The sequence below is a fragment of the Dasypus novemcinctus genome, chromosome 27 (genome assembly GCF_030445035.2).
Source record: "Dasypus novemcinctus isolate mDasNov1 chromosome 27, mDasNov1.1.hap2, whole genome shotgun sequence".
Taxonomy (NCBI): Eukaryota; Metazoa; Chordata; class Mammalia; order Cingulata; family Dasypodidae; genus Dasypus; species Dasypus novemcinctus.
The window spans coordinates 36,288,951-36,316,156 of NC_080699.1; the positions used below are offsets into that span (position 1 = coordinate 36,288,951).

Below are 27,206 nucleotides of genomic sequence, written 5' to 3' on the forward strand. Positions count from 1 at the left end.
GACGCGCTTAAGGAGGAGATAAGAAAATCAATTCCACTCATCTTCCAGGTGGGAGCGCTGGGAGGGGCCCGCGGGCCTCTCTGCCTGTCTGCGGATGGAAAAGCTTCTCCAGGACAGAAGATTCCCCAGGTGGGCGGGGTCGCTTCTTGGGGTCTTAACATCGCCGGGATAATAGTACCTGAATTACGATGCTAACACTTACGATAACGGCCAGTGTTTACCTGCCCTGTGTATCAGACGCCAATGCCCTCTACAACCCTACGAGGGCAGGTGCCATCCTTTCTCCCATTTCACATGTGGGGAAACTGAGGCAGGCCCTGGTAAAGTGGCATGGCGGGGTCTCATGTGCAGATGATTTAGCTCCTGGAATTGGGGCTCTGACTCATGAGGCTGTATTGCTTCTGTAGACACAACAAAGAAAGGCGCCACGTGTTTTTGCGACTTACTATATGCCAGGCTTTTTTTTTTTTAAGGTACTGGGGGCTGGGACTCAGGGCCTTGTATGTGGGAAGCTGGCATTCAACCACTGAGCCACATTGGCTTCCCTGAGTTGGTTTTCTCATTCCTTTCGCTTGTCGTTTGTTTTCGTTTCTTCAGGAGGCACTGGGAAACAAACCCGGGACCTCCCATGTGGGAGGCAGGCGCTCAACTGCCTGTGGACTCTGTTCTTTATGTGAGGCTCTGTGTCAGTTCCCAGTTTGCCCCCAAGCCCTGTTCCTTCCGTGCAACCGCCATAACAAGCATTCATGGTGTACCTCGCACGTGTTCCAGGCTGGACTGTGGATATGGGCCCCGCCCCCGTGAAGCCCAGCAGGGGAAACAGAGTCAATAGACCGCGTGGAGCGCCATGATGGAGGTCAGCACAGAAGGCGGAGGGAGCGCGGGCAGTGAGTCAGGCCATGTGGGGTTCCAGGAAGCCTTCCCGGAGGAGGCAATGACTAAGATGGAGCTCGACAAACACGCAAGAGTCAGCCAGGGGAGACCCAGTGCGGGGAGGGCGGGGGGTGCTGCCAGCTGGCTGATATTCCTGGAGCAGGGGGCTCTGAGCTGGGGAGAGCGCAGGTGCCAGGTTTCAGGGGGCTTTGGGTGGTGTGGCGGGCGCTTGGGCTTGACTCTTTGGAGGTGCTTTCCCAGCCGTGAGCCCTGGCCGCTCAGACTCTGCCCTGGAGACTTGGCCTCCTTAGGTCTGCGTGACTGTGGGTGAGTTTCCCCAACCAGATTCCGGAAGGCTGGTTTTAGAAGTCAGCCCGCTCAGGGGGCTTCAGCTCCGCCTTCCCTTGCCTGACCCTGAGCTATGGACCATCTTTCTCTGGGCTCCATTCTACCCAGGACATGAGGGGGCCTGGGAATTAAGGGATGTGACTATGCCGTGGTCTTAGGGGACCTCTGCCCTGCCGCTCCCGGAGGCGGCAGAGGGAGCTCGGGTTTACGGAAAAATCAAAACAAAACAAGTTAAGGACACATTTGGGTCTTATCTGTGTGTCCGTCCCCATATTTGGGGCTTGGCATCACTTTAAAAGATACCCTTTTTATTTGAATGGACTTAGTCTCCAAAACTAAATAATTAATGTTGATTTAGGAAGACTTATTTCTAATGGGAGCCACAGACAGTGGAATTAATATTAGAATGGGCAGGAAGAAGAGGGAGATGGGGAGGGAGACTGGGAAATACCCTTCTTAATAATTTATCTGACAACCAACATCCGCCCCCCTACTTCTCATGCCCCTTTCCCTGCTCTACTTTTTCTTTTTCATAGCGCTCATTACCAGCGAACATTCTACACAATTTACATGCTTAATGTGCTTATTTTTTACCTACTGTGCGGGCACTAGAACACAAGCTCCACTAGGGCTGAGACAGTTTTCTCTCCCATTCACTGATGACTCCCACATGCCTCCACCAGTGCATGGCGCAAAATAGGTGCTCAGGAAATATCGGGTGCTGGAATCCGTGGCACCCATTTTTTGTCCTGCTCTGGGACCTCCAGCTCTTGGTTCCCAAATTTCCAGGCAGATCAGAAGATCAAGTGCAAAGACACACAACCCTGGCTCTTGCCAGCTTAGATATTTTCAACCCTGGGTCCCTGCAGGTGGGGAAAGGAGCAGTGGGCGCGTCTGAGTGTAGGTGTGTATGTGTGCAGATGACTTTAAAATATATGATGCTTACTGTTTACAGAGGAAGAGCGTGTGTGATAAACATAACAATTCTATGCAATGGGTATTTTTATTATCTCCATCTTATAGATGAAGATGCACAAACTCATTCCTTCAGTCCTTCATTTTTGTAAAAACAAGTATTACTGAGCATCTCTTCGGGGCTAAGTGCTGGGTCTGCAGAGTTGAAGCCAAGAAGCCCGGTTCCAACCCAAAGGGCCTTTCCCGAGGCCACACATCAGGAAGGTGACTCCGGGCGCTGCCCCCAGCCCAGGGCCCTTCCCCCCGACACCGACACAGAGATGCCTGCAAACAATGCGGAGCTCCTGGAGATCATCGTATCTGTCACCACCTCCCGTGGACAGATGAGGAAACTGAGGCCCCGAGGGAAGGAGGAACAGGAGAGACCACTCAGCTGGCTAATGGGGGGACCAAGGCCAGCACTGCCAGGTCTGCTGCTCTTTCCATCGCACCAATGGCCGAGATGTGGGGAATCCAAAGAAGCATGTGTTGACACGGCCCAGATCAAGTGCTCTGCAGGTGGCTGTACCACAGTGGGGCACTGCCTGACCACAGGGTCCCTGCTGCTGTGCCCTCCAACCCACAATTTGCTTCACTCAGCTTCACAAGCTCAGCTCTCTCCCCTTCCCCTCCTCACCCCACCTTGCTCCCTCCCTCTGCCTCCTGGGGTAGCCAGCGCTGGGCTCAGAGTTGCTCCTCGCCTGATTGCATCTGCGAGCTGGAAGCACAGCCCTAATTAACGTGTCTGTGGCTCTGGGCCTGGCTGCCAGGGCCGAGTCCCAGCCGCCCCTGGGGCCGGGCGGGCTCTGCGAGCTGGCCCTCCGGCTTCTCCGGGCAGGCTGCCGGCAGATGCATATTTAACAGCGCACATCTATGGGATGCATCCTCTCCGGTGTTTGCCCTCCTCACTTGCTGCTTTGATGGAAGACTCCCGGGGGCTCCCTCGGTTCCAGTCAAAGTGTTTGCTTTCGCAATTTTGCCGGAACACCATCTGATTCGGCTCTCCCGTCTTCTGCAGGTTCTAATCAGGCTCTTACTTTATTTAATTAAAAATCTATCGCAGGCAAATACAGACTAAATTAGGAAGCTCTCTCATTGCTGGAACGCAGGGAAGGCAGCCCTCCCTCGGGGAGCCAGCTGGGACATGTTCCCGAGCTGGGATGTCAGAGCCGAGCAGAGGGGAGCTTGCTGGGAAGGCCGGCGGGCCCGGCTGGAGAGCAGCTCCTCCCCTCTGCTGGAAGAGCCCCTCGCCCGCTACCCAGGGCCAAGCCCAGCACCCCCTTTCTGGCCGGCTGGGTCTGCTCCAGGCAGTGAGGTGGGGGCTCTAGCCCGGGAGAATCCTGGTCAGACCCTACGGGACCAGCTGGGGGTGAGGCCCCGGGTGGCTGCAAGGGGGACAAGGAGGCTTGGAGGCAGAGCCCGGGGGCTCTTTCTTGCCCGGGTTGAGTCTGCCTATGAGGATTGGTTTTGGCGTGCCCTGCGTGATGGACCACTGAGGCTCAGGCTCCCTGTAGGACTCCCAGGAATTCCACGGAGGCAACGCTGCTTGTTCCCTGGAAAGTGCCCCCGTCACCGCCCTCTTCTACCCATCTCCAGGCTCGAATGAAACATCTTCCCCACGTGGGCAAATCCAGCTCTGCCAGAGGGCAGTGCCAGGCCACCTCGGAGAGGAAGCAGGGGCGCAAATGCCTTTTCCATGTGCCCTAAGATCCAGCCATTCAGATCAGACCTGAGGCCCTGTGCTCAGACGCCTGGCCCCTCGCCAGCCAGACGACGAGATGCTGCTGGCGTTTCGGAACACAGGGTCTTGAGTGGGAGCTGGAAAATCTAGAGTCCATTTTGAGTGCTAATTAGGCTGTGTGACCTCAGGCCAGTCTGTGTGCCTCTCTGAACCCAGATGTCCTTTTCTGTAAAAGGCTTGGAAGAATCTTGGAAGAATGTGGGCTTTGCAAATTTGAGCTCACAGGGGGCAAAGGGACCCGAAATGGCTGAGTCTTCTCTGGTGAAGCCCTGACACTACTTAAGGACAAGATGCTGCTCCTTCTACTTGAAGTTCTGGGTGAAGTCAGAGGAGGGACGACTCTTAGGCTCCTTTTGTTCTAACACTCGTGGCATTCTCCAGAAGGGGTGTAGGGCAGCAGAAAGCCGATGCCTTTGAGGAAGGGGGGCTGAATAATCTCCAAAGATGAGGATCTTCCAACGTCCCTTAGCAAATCAGTTCTGGCATTTTGCAACCCCCAAAGTCAGAAAAAAAAGAGCAGGTCTTATTTATTCCTCCCCTCTCTGCCAGCCTTTCACATCAACATTTTACACCCATTCCCATTTTAGCCACTAGTTTGGGACAAATGAAGACGGCTGTGTCTCCTCCTGAAGGTCCTTTTCCAAGCCAGGTAATTCTAGTTTATTTGCTCTACTCTGCCAGACCCACTTCTCCTCCTTCCACTGCAGGTCAGAGGAGACACAAAGGTTGAAGGAGGCTTCTGGGGTTGGCCCTGACTTCCTCTTCCCTCACTCAGGAAGTCCAGCTCAGGGTGGGTAAGCGACCCCCGGACCTGCCTGCTGTGGAGTTGGGAAGTACCTGTCACGTGCGTTTGGTTGCATAGATCTGAAGATAACCTGGCATGTGCTTAAATATTTAATCTCCAAGTGGGCGCCTTAACTGCCAGGCAGGTAGGCAGCGGCCCAGCTGCTGGCCCTGTTGTCAGACCTTCACGTCGGCTGCTGGGAGGCAGGTGGGGTGGGCTCGGACCCGGGCACCTGGCGACGATGCGCGGGAAAGGCAGTGAGGCCGTGGAAGGGGCGGCTCGAGCGCGGGCCGCCTTGCTCTAACCCGGAGACCCTGGGCACGCCCTTGGCTTCCTGAGCCCCCGTTTCTCACCTGGGCTAGCGCCCCACCCTGTCCCAGTGGGTTGCATCAGGAACCCCCGAGATACCGAAGGTGAAGGAGCATTGGCAGGCGCTGCAGGTGCTGTGGAGCGCAAGCTACTGCTATGTACGCGCCGGGCTTGGCTCCCGGGGTCCCTAATCCTTAGTAACATCTGGCTGGTGGAGAGAGGTGACATGGGCCGGCCTCCATGCCAGAAGCAGGCAGTTTAGGGGGTCACATGCCAGGTCCTCCCCTGTGAAGGAGTGGGACCTGTTAGGTGGGGTGTCCCGGGAACGCCAGGCTCCTGGGAAGCACAGATGAAGGAAAATCAAGGGGAAACCGTCTGATGGGGACAAGGGTCTGAAATGAATCTTCCTGGGAATGATTTAGCTTTGCCGGGGCCATGCAGGGCTGAATATAAATGGAGCATCTGCTTACCTTCTTCCACCCCCTTCACCTGAGCTCCACCTGTCTCCACCTGGAACTGGAGCACCCCTGGCCCTGGGGACTTCTGCCCCACCCTGGCACCCACTTCCCCCCAGAGGCTGTCCTGCTGCTTCCACCCACCTCTGCACAGCCCCATTCTCCACCTGGGAGTCGGGGAAAGAGTGGGGGCTGGGGGTGACCCTATGGGTCCTGAAACAATGGGAGAATCAAGTGCAAGTCTGATTCGGGCAGGGGAGGTGGGTCGAGAGGGCTTTGTTGGCACCCAGAGGGAGACCTTTTCAGAATGAAGGGACTCCAGGACAGTGGGCCACTGATAATGGTAGGACGGGGCCGTGGTGTCTGTACCTCCACTGCCAGCACAGGGTTTGGCCCAGAGCAGGTGCACAGAACTGGCCTTCGGATGTGATCTCTAAGCATTCTGGAGCCCTACTTAGCCCCCTAAGCTGGAGTCAGACACCCCGGGTGGGGTGATCCATCAGTTGGACATTGGCCTTCTGATATCCTAGTCTAGGAGCTTTCACTTGCCCCCCTTTTGTGGGGTGAGGAGGGCACTGAACTGTGGGCAGCTGGTGAGCTGATGCTTTGGGGCTTTTGCCCAACAGAGAGTCAGTCCCCCGCTTCTGGCCAGGAGGGACCCTCAGGAGCTGTCTCTGGTGCTTCCCGTATGTGGTAGTTGGAGTCTTTTATTGTGAATTTGTCCGTTCCTGTGGGGAGAACCTATCGTGAACCTCTGAATAGATTCAGTTAAGGGTAGTTTGGTTAGATTACTCCACTAAGGTGTAACCCAGGTGGGTCTTAATCCTCGTACTGGAATCCTTTATAAACTAGAATCGGCGGAGCCACAGAAACGGAGAGAAACTCCCAGGAGCTGAGAGAGAAGGTCCGGGGAGCCAGAAGCTGAATCTACAGAACACAGAGGCTGAAAAGAGACCACTGAGGCCAGCAGCTGAAAGCAACGATGCCTGGAGGAGAGGGCAGAATTGCGCACAGGCCATCACATGCCCGACCACAGCTGCAGCTCGGGGAGACAGAGCAGCTCTGACGATGCCTTCATTCGGACACTTTGGCCTCAGAACTGCAAGCTTGTAAGTTGATAGTCCCCGTGGTAGAAGCCCACCCACTTCTGGTAGACTGCCTTGGCAGCGCCCTTCCCCGCCCGCCGGCCGTGTGGCTCTTACCCAGGACGGTGAGGCGGGCGGGGCGGGACCGGATGGCAGCCTGGATGGCCTGGCACTCGTACACGGCGTCGTCCTGCAGCTCTGCCCGCAGGATCTTCAGGTGGTGCTCCCCCGACAGGTGGTTCCCTACCACCAGGTATTGGGGGTAACCTGTGGAGACAGCAGGCGGTCAAGGGGTGCTGGGTGGGGGTAGAGGAGACATTCACGAAAACCTGGCGCAGCTGTGGGAGACCTGAGCAGGGGTGGGGGTGGGTGGGTAGGGGGCTGAGCATGGAAATTGGCACTAGCCCAGGGCCCTGATTTCAGTGCAAGGAGCCCCAGACCAGGGTGCCGGGGCGGCATGCATGTGTGGGCATGCACACGCGCATGCAAGTCAGGGTACCATTGGTTTCAAGCTTAGGAAACCTGGGCAAGCCATTGTTAGAGAGGAAAAGAGAGCAAGGAGCTGGGAGCACTACAGGTGGGATGGCTCTGCTGGGGGTTTGCCCCAGAGACAGGCATTTGGTAAGAAACGCCAGAGAGAATGAGAAGGGAAACCTAGAGAAGGCAGAGTGGGGAAAAGAGAAGGAAGAAAAGGAGGGGGCTGTGTGCAAAGGGCCACAAGTGGCTTTTGGGCAAGTTTTATTTCAGGATGGGCAGAATATAGAAATCCCAGTCCATCCTCCAGCGCCTGGGGGTCTTGGACCAACCTTGAACCACAGCGGTCCCTCCCAAAGTCATTGCACTCCCATCTCGGAACCCCAGGACCTGAAGAACCACTTTGGGGGGGACTCAGGATGTTAGGAAACTGGGGCCCCTTATACCAGTGGCGATGAATAATAGATGAAAAATAAGCTTGAGGACGATAAATCATTCATTAATCAGCTTTGCCGGGGCCACGCAGGGCTGAATATAAATGCAGCATCTGCTTGCTTTCTTCCACCCCCTTCACCTGAGCTCCACCTGTCTCCACCTGGAACTGGAGCACCCCTGGCCCTGGGGACTTCCAACCCATCCTGGCGCCCAAATCCCCCCAGAGGCCATCCTGCTGCTTCCACCCACCTCTGCCAGCCCCAAACTGCCCCTCTTTCTGAAGGACCCTCACTGGGACAGTATGCATTCTCAAAAATGCATGCTGGGAGGAGGGGGTCACGCTGGCCTTTAAAGGGGAGCCTAGGGCCCACCGAGAGAGAGAGATGCAGAGACACACTCTCTTCCAATAGTGCAAAGGCTCTTCGTGCAGCTCAGGCGTGCTCACATAGCAACCAAGGATGGCGCTAGCCTGACGGGCAGAATGAGCGTGGTAAATACCGCAGGATTTTCTAAAAGCTATTTGAGGTGTCCAGAAAGTGATCTGGGCTGCCTGAGGCCATCACAAGGTCCCCATCCCTGGCTGGCTGGTCCCCGGTCAGGGTGCAGCAGAGGAGAGGCCCACACTGGAAGGAAGTGTGGACTCGACGTGCTCTAAGGGCTCCTTCCACCTCTGGAAGCTGAGAGCCTTCCGTGGCCAGGGCAGGGTTTCCTGGGGGTGCCGGCACCAGGGGCCATCAGCACCCGTTCCTGCTTGGCGCAGGGAGCTGCGGGCCTCTGCCGGGCTCGCCTGCATGCTTTCCCTTAGGGCTCACACCCTCCCGGCTGCCCCTGTCCTCGTCGCACCATCAGATGGCCCAGCCCACCCCAGCCGTGCAGGCCCTGATGGAGCTGCTCACAAGGCCGTCAGCCCTGCCCGGAAAGCAACTGCCTCCCCCTGCTGCCCGCCCTTCCTGGCCTCTGCTGAGCTTTGGGAAGGAGCCCAGGTAAGTTAAGCTGGCTCCCCCCAGGGCCAGGGCGAGGGGCTGGGAACGGATTCTAGTGCAATCCTCTCCCAGCTGCGGCTGCCCTCCGTGCAGCTGGCTCGCCACCCCCAGCCCTCCCCCCTGCCCCGCCTCTGGTCCCGCTGTCCTGTGATTAGGCTCTGGGCTCCTGCAGGCTTCTTGGCTGAAGCTTGTGTTTTTGTTGTCTTGCAGGCGATCAGCAGCAGGATTTTGCTCTCATGAGCAGCTGAAAACATCAGTGATGGGTTTGTTTGTATTTGCCTAATTAGGCGATGAGCTGCGATGCTATCTCAAGGACTGGCAGCGTCTTTGGAAAACAGAGACCCAGAAGTAGACTTCTAAGGATGTTCTAGCTCCTTCTACAGTCTCTCTCCCTCCCTTGCTACTCCCAGAGGAGGGAAAATTATTGAGCATCTGGGTGCTATGGTCTAAAGGCCTGAGTTCAAAGTCAGCTCTTTCCCTTCCTACTTCTCTTGCCTTGGGTAAGTTCCTTTAACTTCTTTGGGCCTCAGTTTCCTTGTTGGTAAAATGGGAACAATTCTAATACCTCATAGGGTTTTGGTGAGGATGGACTGTGATAAACCTGTTAAATGCCTAGCACGTGGCAAGCAGCCAATAAATTCTAGTTTAAACAAAACCAAGAGTGAGGTGGTGTTGGCAAAGAGGTCCCATCTTTAGAGGCGAGAGTGGACAAGGTATCTTGGCAGTTTGGGGGCAAGGGATCAGGGTTCCATGCATTGGGAATGGTTATGTGCTTGAGACAATTTCTCTCTCAACTGTGACTTTGCTTACCTGTCAAAGAAAGGGAAAAAATTCTTCTTTTATCCTCCCCACCCCCATCACTGGAGATTTATGAGATAATGTCTGCAAAGTACTTGAGCGTCTTAGAAGAAAAATGTTCCATCAATATGAGGGAGTGGATTTATAAATCATTTTCTTTGACTGATTTTTCCAGCCTTTGTAACCAGAAAGGCATTTAGGTTTTCAAGGAAGGACTCCTGGCCGACTGAACGGGGCCACAGAGTTAAAAAAGAAGTGGACAAGAGCCACTGCCGCAGGCTAAAGTCCTGCAACGCTGGGCCTCAGTTTCCCTACAGGGAAACCTTTGCAGGATTAAGTTAACCACAGATACTTGCTGAATCCATTTGACTTTTATCACTCTCACATCCTCATCAGGGAAGCCAACAGTGTTTATTGAGCATGCAAGGATTTATCATTTTCATCAAAATGTTATTTTTGGGACAAGTGAGTGAGGGCTTTACTAGGAGCGGTTGACATTGGCTCTGGAAGGAGAGGGCAATCTTCTTTCTATAAATGGGGTTTCCCTGGAGAGGAAGCCAGTGTGCCTGAGTGTATTTTCCTTCAGCTCTTAGCAGAACCCACCCCTGCACCCCAGAACAGCTCCCTTGTTTTCTCATGGAACTACTTGGATGCAAGAGGGTCAGTTTTCCCCGAGACTATGTCCACTTATGAAACATTCACGGTTCCCGGGCTCCTCTTAGCCCCTGGCCCAGATGCCAGGCCCCGACTCAAGGCTGAAAAGCACTGACCAGGAGCCAGATGGCCTCTTCACAGGCACCAACGCAGGACCCCATGCAGAGCCGCCCTGAGCGCGGCAGATTCGAGCCCCAGAAGGAGCTTCGTTCTCCCAGTCTCCGAAATTGGCTGAGTCTCATAAATCCTGAAACTTTACGGCCGCACGGTCTACTTTGGAGATAGTATTGGGTCTTTTACCCGTGCTCAGCTGGCCTGCAGCACCCACGCCTTCCGATGCTATTGACCATGGTATAATGTTTCCAAATACATTTCTGGCAAGGCATAACTCACATTTTAAAATATTAATTTCCCAACCATCATGATTCTGAGTGCACTTCGATTTTTATTTTCCTGCAGCTGTGCACCGTGAGAGAGGCAAAGCGCGCGTCTCCACAGCATACATATTTTCCCCAGCCCCAGCCAATCCCCAATCACAGAGACACCCAGATCCCTCGTTTCGGGTTTTAGTGTTGATGCCAAGCCTAGCAGACAGCGCGGGCCTCTCCTGCTCTGGGTGAGTGACCCAGAGAATGAGCCCATTTCTTTTTCTCTCCGGGGAAAGGATGGATTAGAAAGACATCTGTACGGGCTTAGAGTGTTGACAGTCCAAACAGTTAACAAACAACGGGGCACGTCACCGACCAGGGGAACAGACACCAGCCGCCCCTTTACAACACGGGGGCCGCACCGGTGCGCACTTGCTGAGAATCAGCCTGGGTGGGCCCGGCCAGGCTGGGGATTTTAATTTTTTCCCATTTTTTTTTCATTATCTTTTTTTTAAAAAAAGAGACATAAATCACACTAAATGTTACATTAAAAAATATAGGAGGTTCCCATATACTCCATTCCCCACATCCCCCACTCCTCCCACATCGACAACTTCTTTCATTAGGGTGGTACATTCATTGCATGTGATGAGTCCCTTTTGGAACGCTGATGCACAGCATGGATGATAGCTTATGTTGTAGTTGACACTGTCTCCCAGTCCAATCAGTGGGTGATGGCAGGATATATAATGTCCTGCATCTGTCCCTGCAATTTCATTCAGGACAACTCCAAGTCCTGAAAATGCCCCCACCTCACACCCCGTTTTCCCTCTCCCTGCCTTCACCAGCTAATGCCGTTTCTTCCCACAGCACGAGGGCTCCTAAGAGCAACCAGGTTTCCTGGTGAGTGTTTGATTTACTTGGCTCCCTTTAACTGGCAGGAAGCCAGGAGGAGCCAGCTGGTGATTTGTTTCCTGCCTAGGTGACCAGGCTTTGGTAAGCGAGGGATACGCTTTGGACCAAGGAGCAGGAGCTCTTTTAACTCTGGAAATCTGACCTGACACTGCCTCATGTTTGGAAGCTGAGGTCCAAGCACCAGAACTGAGGGTTTACTTCTAAATTGTAGCCCGTGGTCAGAGGGCCCCGGCCTGGGGGCCTGCCCGGCTGGTGCTGCCCACGCAAATGGAGAGGGGTGTCCCCTAGTAGAGTGGCTGGTAGCCGAGGCAGTGGCAGGTTCCCGAGCTTTCCAGGGAGTACTCACTCGAGAGGTCCCTGCCCACGCCCAGCGCCAGGCCATCCTTGATCCACAGCACGAAGCCGTCGTACTCAGGGATGGCGCACAGCAGCGTCACCGGCTGCCCGGATACGACCACCTGGTCCTGGGGCTGCTGGCTGAAGGAGTACACTTGGCCTAGGGAGGAGACAAGCAGAGAGGTCAGAGCAGAGCCGAGGCTGGCCCGGAGCCCCCCGCCCTCCAGGGCACCTCACGCCCTGCCCGGGGCCCAGCAGCAACTCCCTAACTGCCCTCTGGCCCAGCTCATCCCCTGCAAGTCATCCCACACGCTGCAAGCAGAGGGAGATTCCAAAATTGCAAACCCGATGAAGCCACTCGTGGGTCCAGAATCCTGTAAGGACACCTTAGAGTTTCTGGGCTAAGCCCCAAACGCTGCGGCACTGGCACACAGAGGCCATCCCGGAGCTGGCTCGTCTCTCCCCAGTACCCACCCTGGGGCCCGGCTATACCTCCAGGTCCCCAAACGGGCCGTGCCCAGCCACACTGTGCACGTGCCATCCCTGCCTCTTCTGGCAAACTCCGGTCCAACTCCCTTGCGTGGCGCATCCCTTCACCAAAGGGCAGAGGCAGGAGGGACCTCCAGTTAGAACTCTTCTGGGGGAGGGCTGTGCTCACGGGGGCAGCGGTGGGGAGTGGTGCAGTTTTGGTTACAGCTGAGATGCCAAGAGAAACGATATTGCTGTAGTGGCTCCCAGATGGGCGTCGGGCACGTTCATTGGGATGGCGTGGGGGCGTAGCTACAGCAGAATGACCCAAAGTGTCCTCCCTACCCTTGTTCGCCAACTTCACCATCACCCAGAAAATTAGACAGCATGCCCCCATGGCCTTCCCATATACACCCCAAAATGTGATGTCTTTGAACCTTTTTTTTTTTTCAAGGAGGCACTAGCGATTAAATCCAGGATCTTGTAAAGGAAGCAGGCGCTCAACCACTTGAGCCACATCTGCTCCCCTTGAACCATTTTTATTTTTTACTTTTTGTCTTATTTATTTATTTTTTAATGTTATGTTAAAAAAATATGAGGTCCCCATATAACCCCCCAACCCCCTCACCCCACTCCTCCCACAACAACCTCCTCCAACATCATGGGACACTCACTGCACTTGGTGAACACCTCTCTGAGCACTGCTGCACCCCATGGTCAATGGTCCACACTACAGTTTACACTCTCCCCCAGTCCACCCAGTGGGCCATGGGAGGACACACAATGTCCAGTAACTGTCCCTGCAGTACCACCCAGGACAACTCCAAGTCCTGAAAATGCCCTCACATCACATCTCTTCTTCCTACTCCCCACCTCCAGCAGCTACCATGGTCACTTTCTCCATCTCAATGCCACATTTACTTCCATCACTAATCACAACAATTCTAGAATAGAGCATCAGCGAGTCCACTCCAATCCATACTCCACTCCTCCATTCTGTGGACCCTGGGATGGCTATGTCCACTCCACCTCTGTATCAAGAGGGGGCTTAGATTCCACTTGGATGGTGGACGCAGTTCTCCTGTTTGCAGTTGTAGACACTCTTGGCTCCCTGGTGTGGTGGTTGACCTTCTTCACCTCCCTGTTAACTGGCCAGGGTAAGTCCAATAAACCAGAGGACAGGAGTTGCAAGTCTGTTGAGGCTCAGGGCCTGGCTATCACATGGTCAGTCCAGAGATTCAGGTCTCCTGAATCTAAACCCACTAAACCCCAGTGCCAACCACAGGTCTGGTAAAAGTGACAGGAGAGGCTTGTGAACAAAGATCACATCTGTGTCCAACTCCATCACACTCAGGAACACAAACTCCAAAGTAGGGCCAACTGACATGGCACTGAAGTCCACCTGCCATGACCATAGAACCTGTGGGTCTCTGTAGCCTTCACAAGAACCAATACCTGGGGTTGTATCTACTTTAGCTGTCTCTGGGACTCTGTTGAGGTGTGCGTAAGGGTGACCCCTCTGATGACCTCCCGGATCGTTTTTGGAGACTCATAGCCATATAAACTCATCTGTCCTTTCCATTTCCCCTTTTATTCAAGGTCAAAAAGCATTTTTAACTCCTGATATTACATGTAGGCTGAGATATTCTGCTGGGTTGAACCATTTTTAAGCAAACACACTCACAGTATGCCAGGCTTTAAAGGATTAACATATTGCATCTTCACGACAGCCGAGGAGGTATGTACTATTTTTATCCCCATTTCTCTGTTGAGGAAATGAGGCGCATAAAATTGAAAATACTAGTAACAGGAGATGTATTTGTTATTATTTATCAAGTTTTGTGTCTATCTGACTTAGTTTAATTATTACAGTGTTGGCACTCATGACACAGGATTATCAACCCTGTTGTACAGGGTTTAGGAAATAGACGATTAGCAGGTTAACTGAATTGTTCAGGAAGCTGTTTAGCGGCAGAACAAGGATTGTAAATCCTAATCTTTGCTTTAAATATTTTTATTTTATTAGAGAAGTTGTAAGTTTACAGAACAATCACACAGAAAATATAGGGCTCCCATATACTCCCCTATTACTAACACTTTGCCTTAGTGTGATACCTTCGGTACGTTGATAAAAGAACGTTATTGTAAGTAAATATTAACTATATCCACAGTTTACATGAGCGAGCACTCTTTGTGCTGTACATTCTTCTGGGTTTAAACAAAAATTTATTCTAGTAATATATATGCAAGCTAAAATTTTGCCTTTTAGCCACAATATATAATTCAATGATGCTAATTACATTCACAATGTTGTGCTACTACTGTCACCACCATTGTTACCAAAATTTTCCATCACCCCAAACAGAAATTCTGTACCAGGTAAGCATGACCTCCTCATTGTCTATACTTACCCTGGCACCTGTATTCTAGTTCTGACCCTAAGAATTTGCTTATTTGAATTATTTCATATCAGTGAGATCAGGCAATGTCTTTTTATGTCTCAACATGATGTCTTCAAGATTGTTTGGTTTTTCAGGCTGCCTAAAGCAATATGCCAAAAATGGGTTGTCTTTTAACAATGGGAACTCATTAGATTACAGTTTTGAGGCTGAGGAACATGTCCAAATCAAGGCATCGTCAAGACGATGATTTCTTCCCACAGCCTGGCTGCCAGCGATCCAGGACTGTGTCACATGGCAAGGCACATGGCCGCATCCACTGGCTCTCCCTTCTCTTCTGGGTTTCATTGCTTTCAGCTTCTTGCTTCCATGGCTTTCTCTCTCTCTCTGTATTCATTCTGTTTATAAAGGACTTCAGTAAGAAGATTAAGACCATCCAGATTGAAGTGGGTCACACCTTACCTGAAGTAGCCACCTCAAAAGGTCCTGGTTAAATTTAGCCCACAGGAATGGATTAAATTGAAGAACATGCCTTTCTGGGATACACACAGCTTCAAACTACCATAAAAATCCATCCATGCTGTTGCATGTATCTGAACTTCATTACTTTTTACAGCTGAATAATATTCCATTGTGTGTATACATGACATTTTCAAAAAAAGATTTATTTATTTATTTATTTCTCTCCCCTTCCACCCCACCCCGGTTGTCTGTTCTCCGTGTCTATTTGCTGCATCTTCTTCTTTGCCCGCTTCTGTTGTTGTCAGCAGCATGGGAATCTCACAGATTTCTTTTTGTTGTGTCATCTTGTTGTGTCAGCTCTCCGTGTGGGCAGCGTCATTCTTAGGCAGGCTGCACTTTCTTTTGCGCTGGGCAGCTCTACTTATGGGGCACACTCCTTGCGCGTGGGGCTCCCCTACTCAGAGGACACTCCTGTGTGGAAGGGCACTCCTTGTGCACATCAGCACTGTGCATGGGCCAACTCCACAGGGGTCAAGGAGGCCCAGGGTTTGAACTGAGGACCTCCCATGTCGTAGACAGATGCCCTAACCACCGGGCCAAGTCCGCTTCTCTATACATAACATTTTGTTTATCCATTCATCAGTTGATGGGCACTTGGGTCCATCTTTTGGCAATAATGTCACTATGAACATTGGTGTGCAAAATCTGCTTTCAATTCTTGTGAGTGTATACATAGAAGTGAGATTGCTAGGCCATATGATAATTCTATATTTAATTTTCTGAGGAACTGCCAAACTGTTTCCCAGAGAGGCTGCATCATTTTACATTCCCACCAACAATGAAAGAGTGTTCCTATTTCTCCCTACCCTCTCCAATTCTTGCTATTTTCAGTTTTATTTTTAATAGTAGTCATTCTAGTCGGTGTGAAATGGTATCTCATTGTGGTTTTGAATTGCATTTCCCTAATGGTTAATGAAGTTGAGCAGCATCTTTTCATTTGCTTTTTTGGCCATTTGTAGATCTTCTTTGGAGAAATGTCTATTCAGTTATTTTGTCCAAATGTTAATTGAGTTCTTGGTCTTTTTGTGGTTGAGTTGGAGGATTTCTTAAACATTCTGGATATTAAACCCTTATCAGATATGTGGCATCTAAATATTTTTCCCATTCTACACGTTGTCTTTTTACTTTCATGATGAAGTCCTTTGATGAGCAAAAGTTTTAAATTTTGATGAAGTCCCATTTATCTATTTTTTCCTTTGTTTCTTATGTTTATGGTGTAAAGTCTAAGAAATCATTGCCTAACACAAGGTCCCAGGTGTTTCCCTATGTTTTCTTCTAGGAGTTTTATAGTTTTGGTTCTTATATTTAGGTCTTTGATTAATTTGGAGTTGATTTTTTTATGTGGTGTGAGATAAGGGTCCGCTTTTATTCTTTTGCATATGGATATCCAGTTTTCCCAGCACCATTTTCTGTAAAGACTGTTCTTTCTCGATTGATTGGACTTAGGACTCTTGCCAAAAATCAAATGTCCATAGATGTGAGGGGTTATTTCTGGACTCTCAATTCAACTCCATTGGTCTATATGTCTGTCCTTGCATCAGTACCATGCTTCTTTGATTACCATAGCTTTGTAATAAGTTTTAAAATTGAGAAGTGTGAGTCTTCAAACTTTATTTTTCTTTCTCAAGATGATTTTGGTTATTGGAGGCCCCTCACTCTTCCAAATGAATTTGATGATTGGCTCTTTGATTTCTGCAAAGGCAGCTCTTGGAATTTTGGTTGGGATTGCATTAACTCTGTAAATCACTTTGGGTAGAATTGGTATCTTAAAAATATTTAGTCTTCCAATCCGTCAACATGAATGTTCCTCCATATTTTTAGGTCTTTTTTTTTTTTTAGGCACTATCAGGGTTGGAAATCAGGACCTCGTATATGGGAAGCAGGCACTCAACCACTGAACTACATCTCTTCCCCTAAGTCTTCTTTGGTTTCTTTCAGCGATGTTTTATAGTTTTCCATATATGAGTCCTTTAAATCCTTGATTAAATTTATTCCTAGATATATGATTGTATTAGTTGCTAATATAAATAGAAGTTTTTCTTAATTTCCTCTTCAGATTGTTTATTACTAGTGTATAGAAACATTACTGATTTTTGGGTGTAGATCTTATACACCACCACTTTGCTGAATTTGTTTATTAGCTCTAGTAGTTTTGTTGTGGGTTTTTCAGGATTTTCTATATATAGGATTATGTGATCTGCAAATAGGGCAAAGTTTTACTTCTTTCTTCCAATGTGGATGCTTTTTCTTTATTTTTCTCGCCTAAATGCTGTGACTAGAACTTCCAGTGCAATGTTGAATAACAATGGTAACAGTAGGTATCCTTATCTTGTTCCAGATCTTAGAGGGAAAGATTTCAGTCTTTCCCTATTGATGTTTTCATATATGTCCTTTACCATGTTGAAGAAATTTTCTTCTATTCCTAGTTTTTTAAGTTTTTTCCAAGAAGGAGTGCTGGCTTTTGTCAAATGTTTTTTTCTACATCAATTGGTATGATCATGTGTTTTTTCCTTTTGTTCTCTTAATTTAGTATATTACATTTAATTTGTTTCTAAATGTTGAACTATTCTTGCATATTTGTGATGAATCCTACATAACCATGGTGTGTAATTCTTTTTTCTTTTTTTTTTAGATACCAGGGAACAAACCTGGGACCTCGTATGTGACACTCGTATGTGGACCTCGTATGTGACACTCAATAGTGAGCCATATAAGCTTCCCTTAGTTTTTTTTTTTTGTCTGTTTTGCTTGTTGTATTTTTTTTTTTAAAGATTTATTTATTTCTCTCCCCTTCCCTCCCCTCTTCCACCCCGGTTGTCTGCTCTCTCTGTCTATTTGCTGCTGCTGCTTCTTTGTCCACTTCTGTTGTTGTCAGTGGCACAGGAATCTACGTACCTTTTCGTTACATCACCTTGTTGTGTCAGCTCTCCATGTGTGTGGCACCAATCCTGGGCAGGTTGCACTTTCTTTCGCACTGGGCGGCTCTCCTTACAGGGCGTGCTCCTTGTGCGTGGGGCTCCCCTACACGGGGACACCCCTGCGTGGCGCGGGACTCCTTGTGCGCATCAGCACTGCACGTGGGCCAGCTCCACACGGGTCAAGGAGGCCTGGGGTTTGAACTGCGGACCTCCCATGTGGTAGATGGACGCCCTACCACTGGGCCAAATCCGCCGCCGGCTTGTTGTATTTTGTTTATTTGTTTGTTTTGTTTTCAGGAGGCACTGGGAACCAAACTGGGAGGTGGGCGCTCAATTGCTTGAGCCACATCCGCTTCCCTGTGTAATTCTTTTAATGTGCTGTTGAATTTGGTTTTCTGGTATTTTGTTGAGGATTTTTGCATCTATATTCATAAAGGATATTGTTCTTAAATTTTCTTTTCTTGTGATATCTTTATCTGACTTTGGTATTAGGGTGATGTTGGCCCCATAGAATGAAGTTAGGGAGTGTTCCCTCCTATTCTAGTTTTTGGAAGAGTCTGAGCAGGATTGATGTTAATTCTTGGAATGTGTGGTAAAATTCACCACTGAAGCCATATGGTCCTGGGCTTTTCTTTGTTGGGAGGCTTTAGATCCAATCTCTTTACTTATTAGTAGTCTGTTGAGGCCTTCAATTTCTTCTTGAGTCAGTGTAGATAGCTTGTGTTTTTCTAGGAATTTGTTCTTTTCACCTAGGTTATCTAGTTTGTTGGTGTACAGTTGCTTTTTTTTTTTTTAAGATTTATTTATTTATTTCTCTCCCCTTCCCCACCCCACCCCAGTTGTCTGTTCTCTGAGTCTATTTGCTGCGTCTTCTTTGTCTGCTTCTGTTGTTGTCAGCAGCACATGAATCTGTGTTTCTTTTTTTGTTGCGTCATCTTGTTGTGTCAGCTCTCCATGTGTGTGGCACCATTTCTGGGCAGGCTGTACTTTCTTTCGTGCTGGGCAGCTCTTCTTATGGGGCGCACTACTTGTGCGTGGGGCTCCCCTACACGGTGGATATCCCTGCGTGGCTCGGCACTCCTTGCGCACATCAGCACTGCGTGTGGGCCAGCTCCACACGGGTCAAGGAGGCCCGGGGTTTGAACCGCCGACCTCCCATGTGGTAGACGGACGCCCTAACCACTGGGTCAAGTCCGCTGCCTACAGTTGCTTTTAGTATCATTTATAATCCTTTATTTCTTTGGGATTGGTAGTAATGACGCTCTTTCATTCCTGATTGCAATTATTTGTGTCTTCTTTTTCTTCTTTTCAGTCTACCTAAAGTTTGTTGATTTTATTGATCTTTTCAAAGAAACAACTTTTGGTTTTTTGAATCTCTCTACTGTTTTTTTAAAATTTTGTATTTCATTTATCTCTGTTCTAATCTTTATTATCTTCCTTTTGTTCACTTTGGGTTTAGTTTGCTCTTCTTCCCAGCTCTTCTTCCTAGATCTTCCAGTTGTGATGTTAAGTCTCTGATTTTAGATCTTTCTTCCTTTTTAATGTAAGCATTTAGAGCCATAAATTTCCCTTTCAGCACTGCTTTTACCGTATCCCATAAGTTTTGATATGGTGTATTTTCATTTTCCATCACCTCAAGATATTTCCTAATTTTCCTGTGGTTTCTTCTTTAATCTATTGGTTTTTGAAGAGAGTGTCATTCAATTTCCACAAATTTGTGAATTTTCTAGTTATTGATTTCTAACTTCATTCGATTGTGATAAGAGAAGATACCTTATATGATTTCAATGTTTTTGAATTTATTGAGACTTATTTTGTCTATCCTGGAGAATGAGTCATATGCTAGAGAAGAATGTATACTCTGCTGCTGTTGGATTAAGTGTTGTGTATATATCTTTAAGTTCTAGTTGGTTTATAGTACCTTTCAAGTAATCTAGTTTCTTATTGCTCTTCTGCCTAGATGTTCTATCCATAATCGAAAGTAGTGTATTGATGTCTCCTAATACTAATGTTAAAGTACCCATTTCTCCCTTCAAATCTGTAAATGTTTGTATCATTTATTTTGAGGCTCTACCATTAGGTGCATAAATATTAATAATTGTTATGTCTTCTTGTTGAATTGACCCCTTTGTAAATATATAGTGACTTTCTTTGTCTCTTCTAATAGTTTTTGACTTAAAGTCTATTTTACCTGATATTAGCTTAGCTACCACAGCTTTCTTTTGGTTACTGCTTGCATGGCATATATTTTTTTCCCATTCCTTAATTTTCAACCTACTTGTGTCTTTGAATTTAAACTGAGTGTCTTGTATATAGCATATAGTTGTGTCTTGCTTTTTTATCCATTCTTCCAATCTCTGCCTTTTGATTGGAGAGTTTAATCCATTTACATTACAAGCAAAAAACTGATAATGCTGATATTTCTCCTGCCATTTTGTTATTTGGTCTTTGTAAGTTTTTTTCTCCCTCAATTCTTCCATTAATGCCTACTTTCTTATTTGTTTGAGTTTTTTGTATTATACCATTTTGAGTTCCTTCTCATTTCTCTCTGTATATATTTTTCATATATTTTCTTTGTGGTTACGATGGGGCTAAAATTTGACATCCTAAATCTGTAACAATCATGTTTGATTTTATACCAAATTGACTTCCATAGCATAACCATATTCTATTTTTGTTGTACTTATTACAAATTATATTCTATACATTCATGCCAAAAATCATAGATTCACCATTACTTTTATGCAATTGTATTTTAGAACTTGTAAGAAGTAAAAAGGTATTACATACCAAAAAATACAATACAATAACGCTGGGATTTATTATTACCCATTTGGTTACCTTTATTGGAGGTCTTTATTTCTTTATGCCACTTTGATCCACTGTTTGTTGTCTTTTCATTTCAGCCTGAAGAACTCCCCTTACTACTTTTTGTAGGGCAGATCTAGTGGTGATGAACTCCCTTAGCTTTTATTTATCTGGGAATGTCTTAATCTCTCACTCATTTTTTTTTTTTTTAAAGATTTATTTATTTATTTAATTTCCCCCCCTCCCCTGGTTGTCTGTTCTTGGTGTCTATTTGCTGCGTCTTGTTTCTTTCTTTGTCCGCTTCTGTTGTCGTCAGCGGCACAGGAAGTGTGGGCGGCGCCATTCCTGGGCAGGCTGCACTTTCTTTTCACGCTGGGCGGCTTTCCTCACGGGCGCACTCCTTGCGCGTGGGGCTCCCCCACGCGGGGGACACCCTTGCGTGGCACGGCACTCCTTGCGCGCATCAGCACTGCGCATGGCCAGCTCCACACGGGTCAAGGAGGCCCGGGGTTTGAACCGTGGACCTCCCATATGGTAGACGGACGCCCTAACCACTGGGCCAAAGTCCGTTTCCCTCTCACTCATTTTTGAAGAAAGTCTTGCTGTATACACATTCTTGGTTGTCAGTTGTTTTCCTTCAGCGCTGTAAATACTTCATCCCACTGCCTTCTTGTCTCTACAGTTTCTGATGACAAATTGGCACTTAATCTATTGGGACTCCCTTGAACATAATATGTTGCTTAACTCTTGCAGATTTCAGAACTCTGTCCTCCATTGCCTCTTGGCCTTTTGGCTAAGATCAAGTATAGAAATCTCTCCTTGTCTTTGGCATTCAAAAGTTTGACTACTAGGCATGGTTTTCTTCAACTTTTTCTTGTTTGGGGTTTGTTGGATTTCTTGAACGTGCATATTTATGTCTTTCATTAAAATTGGGTAGTTTTCTGCCTTTATTTCTTTGTGTATACCTTCTTTCCCTTTCTCTCTTTCTTCTTCTGGGACTCCTATACTGCACACATTGGTATGCTTGATGGTGTTGACAGGGGTTTTAGGCTCTGTTAATTTTTTATATATTCTTTTCACCCCTTCTGCTCCTTGACCTGAATTATTTCAATTGTCTTGTGTCTGAGTTCATTGCTTCTTTCTTCTGCCAAATCCAATCTCCTGTTGAAGCCCTCTGGGGAGTTTTTCATTTCAGTTATTGTGGTCTTCAACCCCAGTATTTCTGTTTGGTTCCTTCTAAAAATTACTCTCTATTGAGATTCTCATATTGTTCCTTATAGTTGTCCTGCTATCCTTTAGTTCTTTCTGTGTGTTTTCCTTTTTTTTCCTTAAGCTTTCTGAGAGTCATTTTTTAAAGTCTATTCCCAGTATGTCCAAAGTATGATGTTTTCTGGGTTTTTATCTTGTTCCTTTGGATAGACCATCATTTCCTGTTTCTTTTGTAGTTTTTGTTGAACATTGTACATTTTATTAATAATTTTGTAAAGTATTAACTCTCTGGGATTTAGTTCCTGAGCTGTCTCTTAAGTTTGTATCCAGCAAATGATATGATATTTTCTTGAGAGCCAGAGACTAAAAAAAAAAAAACCAATGCAAAAGACACCTTTTATAGTCTTTGTAAATTGTCTCTTTGTTGGATGCTGCTCTCCTTCAGAGTTTAACCTTCTTATCAAAACGATTGGCTTGAGACAAACATGAAATACAGTGTCCTCTGCCTTTTCTGAGCCTGTGTCTTGTTCTGGGCTTGAGCTTGCTCATGGCCTTGGGAATTCTCCCATTTAGAGGAATTTAAGTGCTTCTGGTTCTCCCTGTCAAACAGATTTTCTCCCCCTCCAGAGTGCTCTACTGTATGATTTAAAGCTGGTAACACTTTGCCCCAGGTCATGATGGCCTAATTGTTTCTTACACTGTTTTGGTAGTCAGCAAGTTGCTTCTGCCTGCAGGGAAAGTTCTGGGAGGGAGAGCCCAAGGTGTTTCCTGGTTTGGTCTTTTCAGTTGCCACCAGATAGACTGGCATGGACATATAGGTGCTCCAGTATGTGTAGAGTGGGTGCTGCTCCTTTTGTAAGTAGGTTTTCATGAGGATACTTCAGTTAAGGAATGGCCCAGGTGGGTCCTAATCTTCTTACTGGAGTCCTTTATAAATGGGGTGAATACAGAGAGACAAATCCACAGAAGCAAGAAGCAGAAAGCAACACAACTTGAAAGAGAAGGTAGGAACCAACTGATGCCACCATGCGCCTTGCCATGTGACTGAGGGATCCAGTATTGCTGGCAGCCAGTCTTCAGGAAGAAGGAGTCATCTTGATGATGCCTTGATTTGGACATTCTCATGGCCTCAGAACTGTAAGTTGTAAGCTAATAAATTCTCACTGGTAAAAGCCAACCCATTTCAAGGTATATTGCTTTCAGTAGCCTAGCAAATGAAGAATAGCTTTTTTTTTTTTTTAAGGTACCAGGGTTCTGGGATTGAACCCAGGACCTTGTATGTGGGAAGCCAGTGGCTGGTACTTAACCACTGAGCCACATGGGCTCCCTGAGTTGGTTTTTTTCATTTTTTTTGCTTGTTGTTTTTGTTTTTTCAGGGTTCACTGGGAACCAAACCCAGGACCTCCCAAGTGGGAGGCGTTAGCTCAACCACATGAGCGATATTTGTTCCCAAATAAAGCACCGACTTTTGAGAAAGATGGTCTTACTAGCTTTTGCTAGCTGTCCAAAGATTCTCTGGGGGAATGGCACCCTGGCTACCATTGGGTTGACCAGAAATCCCATCCTAGCCTTTTTAGCTCTGAACACCATGACCATGCTCCCATACCTTGAGCTATGCTGCACTAAGGTCCTTAAGTCTGGTTCTGGAAGGAGCTGCTGAAGAAGGGGATAACGTGATCCATGATTCCTCTTCATGTTGGTGGACATCAGGACATTGAGGTTTACTGAGAACCTGGCCCCAGCGCAATAGTGCTTTACATGACTTCTCTGCTGTAACCCATTTAATTATATTCCAGGGGAGAAAATACCCCCATTTTGCAACAAAGAATGGAGATCAGAGAGGTAAAGCAACCAACTCAAGGTCACCCAGCTAATGCATTGTGGAGCTGGGGTTTGAGCTATGGTCTATCTCGCTTCTGAGCCCTCACCCTTTCCCCAATACCCTGCCCTACAGATGTAGAGATAAAACAAGGGTTTGTATGAGGAAAATGTAGAACTGATGGGCTGGCTGCTGCTGCGGCCTCTCCTCCCCCACTCAGGGCTGGCACAGAGGACATTGGCTGTTGCCCATACTGGGGACACGAAATTCCAGGCTTGGACCCCAGAAAGGGCTGGACTATCATCAGCAGAAAGTCCAAATAAGGGAGAAATTGGTGTATGCAACAGTGGAGAGCTGGGGATGGTGGAGGGTTGGCGGGGTACATGGTGGAGGCTCCCCAAGAAGAGGGCAAGAGACCCCCATCACTGAGTGTGTGGCAGACAGGAAGAAGCGGGGTTCCCAACCTGATGAGATCTCGGCTGGGCTCTGAGGAGTCTCATTAAAAATCAAATTGGCCTTGAATTGTGGGAGTAGCACTTTTTATTCTGATGAGAGCTTTACAAATTAGATTTCATAGGACATTTTAATCAGCTCTGTGCGGTGTTTTTTTTTCCTTCTGTCTCTTCAAGTTCTCTGTTGTAATTAGACTGTTTCTGGCACTGAAACAAGAGAGAAGAAGAGGGAAGAGATGAGAGAGCAGAAAAAGCGGGGGAGAGGGAGTCTAGAGAGAGCAAGAGAGAGGAGCAGCGAGGAGAGAAAGAGAGAAGGAAGGGAGCAGGAGAGAAAGGAAGGGGAGGGAGAGGCAGAGAAGGAAGAGCTGGAAGAAGGAGGGAGAAGAGAGCAGAGGAGAGGAGGAGGGCATGCAGGCCTGAAGATGGGGGATCGGGGAAGAGAGTGTGAGGCAGGGGCTAGTCCTTCCTATTCTTGTTTCTCTTCAGTCTAATGATGATTTCACATTTTTTAAATCTCAAAATCTTTCCTGCAAGGAGGACGGTGTCAAAGCAGCAGCGATAGCTGCCAACCATGGCGTCGTCAGAGAGGATGATCAGCCTGTCAGCTGGGGCTGGGGGGCTCATCATGAGAAGGTCTTAAACAAAGCATGGCCCCAGCCCTCTGCAAATGCCCATGATTAGGAGTGCTTAGGGTGGATCATTGTCCTGCCCCCCCGCCTATTTCCTTTTTGGTCTGATTTTAATTTTTGCACATAATATTTAAGTCACTAAACGACCCCCCCTTCAAACCAATGGAATATTTATTTTTCCCCAAAACAGAATCTTAAACTGAGTGTCAATCTAAAGTGGATAAAATTTGAGGTGCTGGAGATGAAGAGAAGGTGGGGGGATGGGCCCACGTCCTGTTCACCCAGGGAGCAGAGCTTGAGGCCTCTTCTTTGGGCTCCAGGGCTCCCAGGAATCCAGTTTGCATCTGAGGATATAAGTGATTGCCAAAAAGAATGCTCACTCACTCCCCTGGTCTCTGGTCTGTTTTCTATGCCCTGTTTCTTTCCTAGTCCAAAGAAGTGCAATATGAATGAACCCTGGGATTATCTTCTATAATCCCCCTGGATATTGTATTAAGTAGACAGTAAGATCCTGAGAACATGTGTTTCTTCAACACACGTTTATTGAAACCTGCTAGGAGTCAGGTAGTAGGTTGAGTCTTGGGAGAAGCACAGGTGAGTAAGACCTGGCCCATTCCCCAGGGAGCTTTCTTCTACACTCCCCATCACATCTGGGATAACTCTCACCACTCAGAATGCATTTCCTGGACTCCACACACCTTGCACCATTCATGCCTGTTTTTCCGAACCAGTTTCCCATTTCCAACACCATTCTCCTGGCATGCAACTTGGCAGTCAGTGAGGCCCTCTTTTTCATGCTTTATTTTTAATACCACTATTTTTAATACCACTCCAAATCTGACCCAGTCCTCCTCTGACACATCTCCGCGACTGACCCTTTCTTCTCTACTCTTCACTGCTAAAATCCAAAGTCCAGGCCCTTGTCACATCATCGTGGGTCATTTCATTAGACTTAATACTTCGCTCTCCCAATCCATTTAAGTGCTGGTCCACCGTTGTCTTCCCAAATTCATGCTTTTGTCATGTTTTCCCCCTTGTCAAGGGGTGGAACCTTGAAAGCTCGCCACTGTCTGTAGGATGTCACCCGAATCTCCCATCTGGGATGACAATCTTCAAAATCTGACTCCCTTCTCCCTGATCGTGCAACAGAACCCCTTGCTGGCTCTCCCCTGATGTTCCCTGCCCTGTGTCCTCACCTGTTCCATCAGCCTAGAATGTACCACCCCTTATCCCCCTTAACCAAGCCCTACCATCTTCAAGGGTCCAATTCTCACCCCACGAACTGGGTACCTCCATCACCTGGAGGAGATTTTCCTCTTTCTTTTTTCCCTCCCTCCCAACTTTCCCCATTTTCTTTCTTTACAGTTCCTTCAAATTTTTCAAGCCTTCACTGAGCACCTACCGTATGTCAGACACCGAAGAACTGAAAATAAAAAGCAGAGTGTAAGCTCCTTGAGGGCAGGGACCATGGCCATTTCTCCCATTTTGTGTTCTCCGTGCATAAACATTGACTAAACTGCTGTTAAGTTTCACTGTGCCCATGTAGCTTACTTATTAAGTACATAGTTTGCCTTTGGAGATCTGTGGTCATTGTTGGAAAAGAGTTTTTTGCACCATAAACTACTGTCTAGGCAGATATTTTGCTGAAATGCACCACATGGAAGGAGGAAGGCGAGAAATAAAGGAGGGAGACAGGCTTTACAGGAGAAATAATCACCTTGGCGTCTGCTGACTTTTATGAGTGATTCTTCAAAGGCCGGCTTTGTGCCACATCTTTAAATGTGTACACTGCACCTACGCTGTTAGGCAACGTCATCACTCACACTTGACAGATGAAGTGAAGCTCACAAAATGAAGCGACTTGCCCAAGGGCACGCTATTAGCCCAGGTGTAATTCAAACCCAAGCGTCTCCAGCTGCCAACTGTGTTTTCTTGCCACTATCCCATGTTGACTATGGAGTTAAGGGCCTGGAACCTGGCTGTGGATTCTCAAACATGCACTCATCCCACCAACCAGGCAGCCTCGGAGGCAGAAGATCTTTGGAGTGAAAAGCAATTTCTCAATTCTTCGCCAAGTTTATGAAGTTGGTCAACAACACCCAGTTAGTGGGAAGCAGACGTGGCCCAGTGGTTAGGGTGTCCGTCTACCACATGGGAGGTCCACGGTTCAAACCCCCGGCCTCCTCGACCTGTGTGGAGCTGGCCATGCACAGTGCTGATGCATGCAAGGAGTGCCCTGCCACGCAGGGGTGTCTCCCACGTAGGGGAGCCCCACGCGCAAGGAGTGCACCCCGTAAGGAGAGCCGCCCAGCGTGAAAGAAAGTGCAACCTGCCCAGGAATGGCGCCGCACACACGGAGAGCTGACACAACAAGATGACACAACAAAAAGAAACACAGATTCCCATGCCGCTGACAACAACAGAAGCGGACAAAGAAGAACACGTAGCAAATGGACACAGAGAGCAGACA

At 48.1% G+C, this 27,206-nt stretch overlaps 1 protein-coding gene across 9 annotated transcripts in view; it reads right to left on the minus strand.

The window, feature by feature from the left end:
- KIRREL3 (kirre like nephrin family adhesion molecule 3) overlaps positions 1-27,206 on the minus strand; it is a 572,737-nt gene that overhangs the window by 82,453 nt on the left and 463,078 nt on the right. For 6 of the 9 annotated variants that reach the window (XM_058289307.1, XM_058289308.2, XM_058289311.2 and 3 more), the window contains exons 4-5: positions 11,523-11,672; positions 6,667-6,816 (exon numbers count right to left, since the gene is read on the minus strand). In XM_058289307.1, the coding sequence (XP_058145290.1) occupies positions 6,667-6,816; positions 11,523-11,672 (300 nt within the window). The remainder of the gene's footprint in view (positions 1-6,666; positions 6,817-11,522; positions 11,673-27,206) is intronic. The other 3 variants (XM_071212417.1, XM_071212418.1, XM_071212416.1) reach the window with 1 other exon arrangement.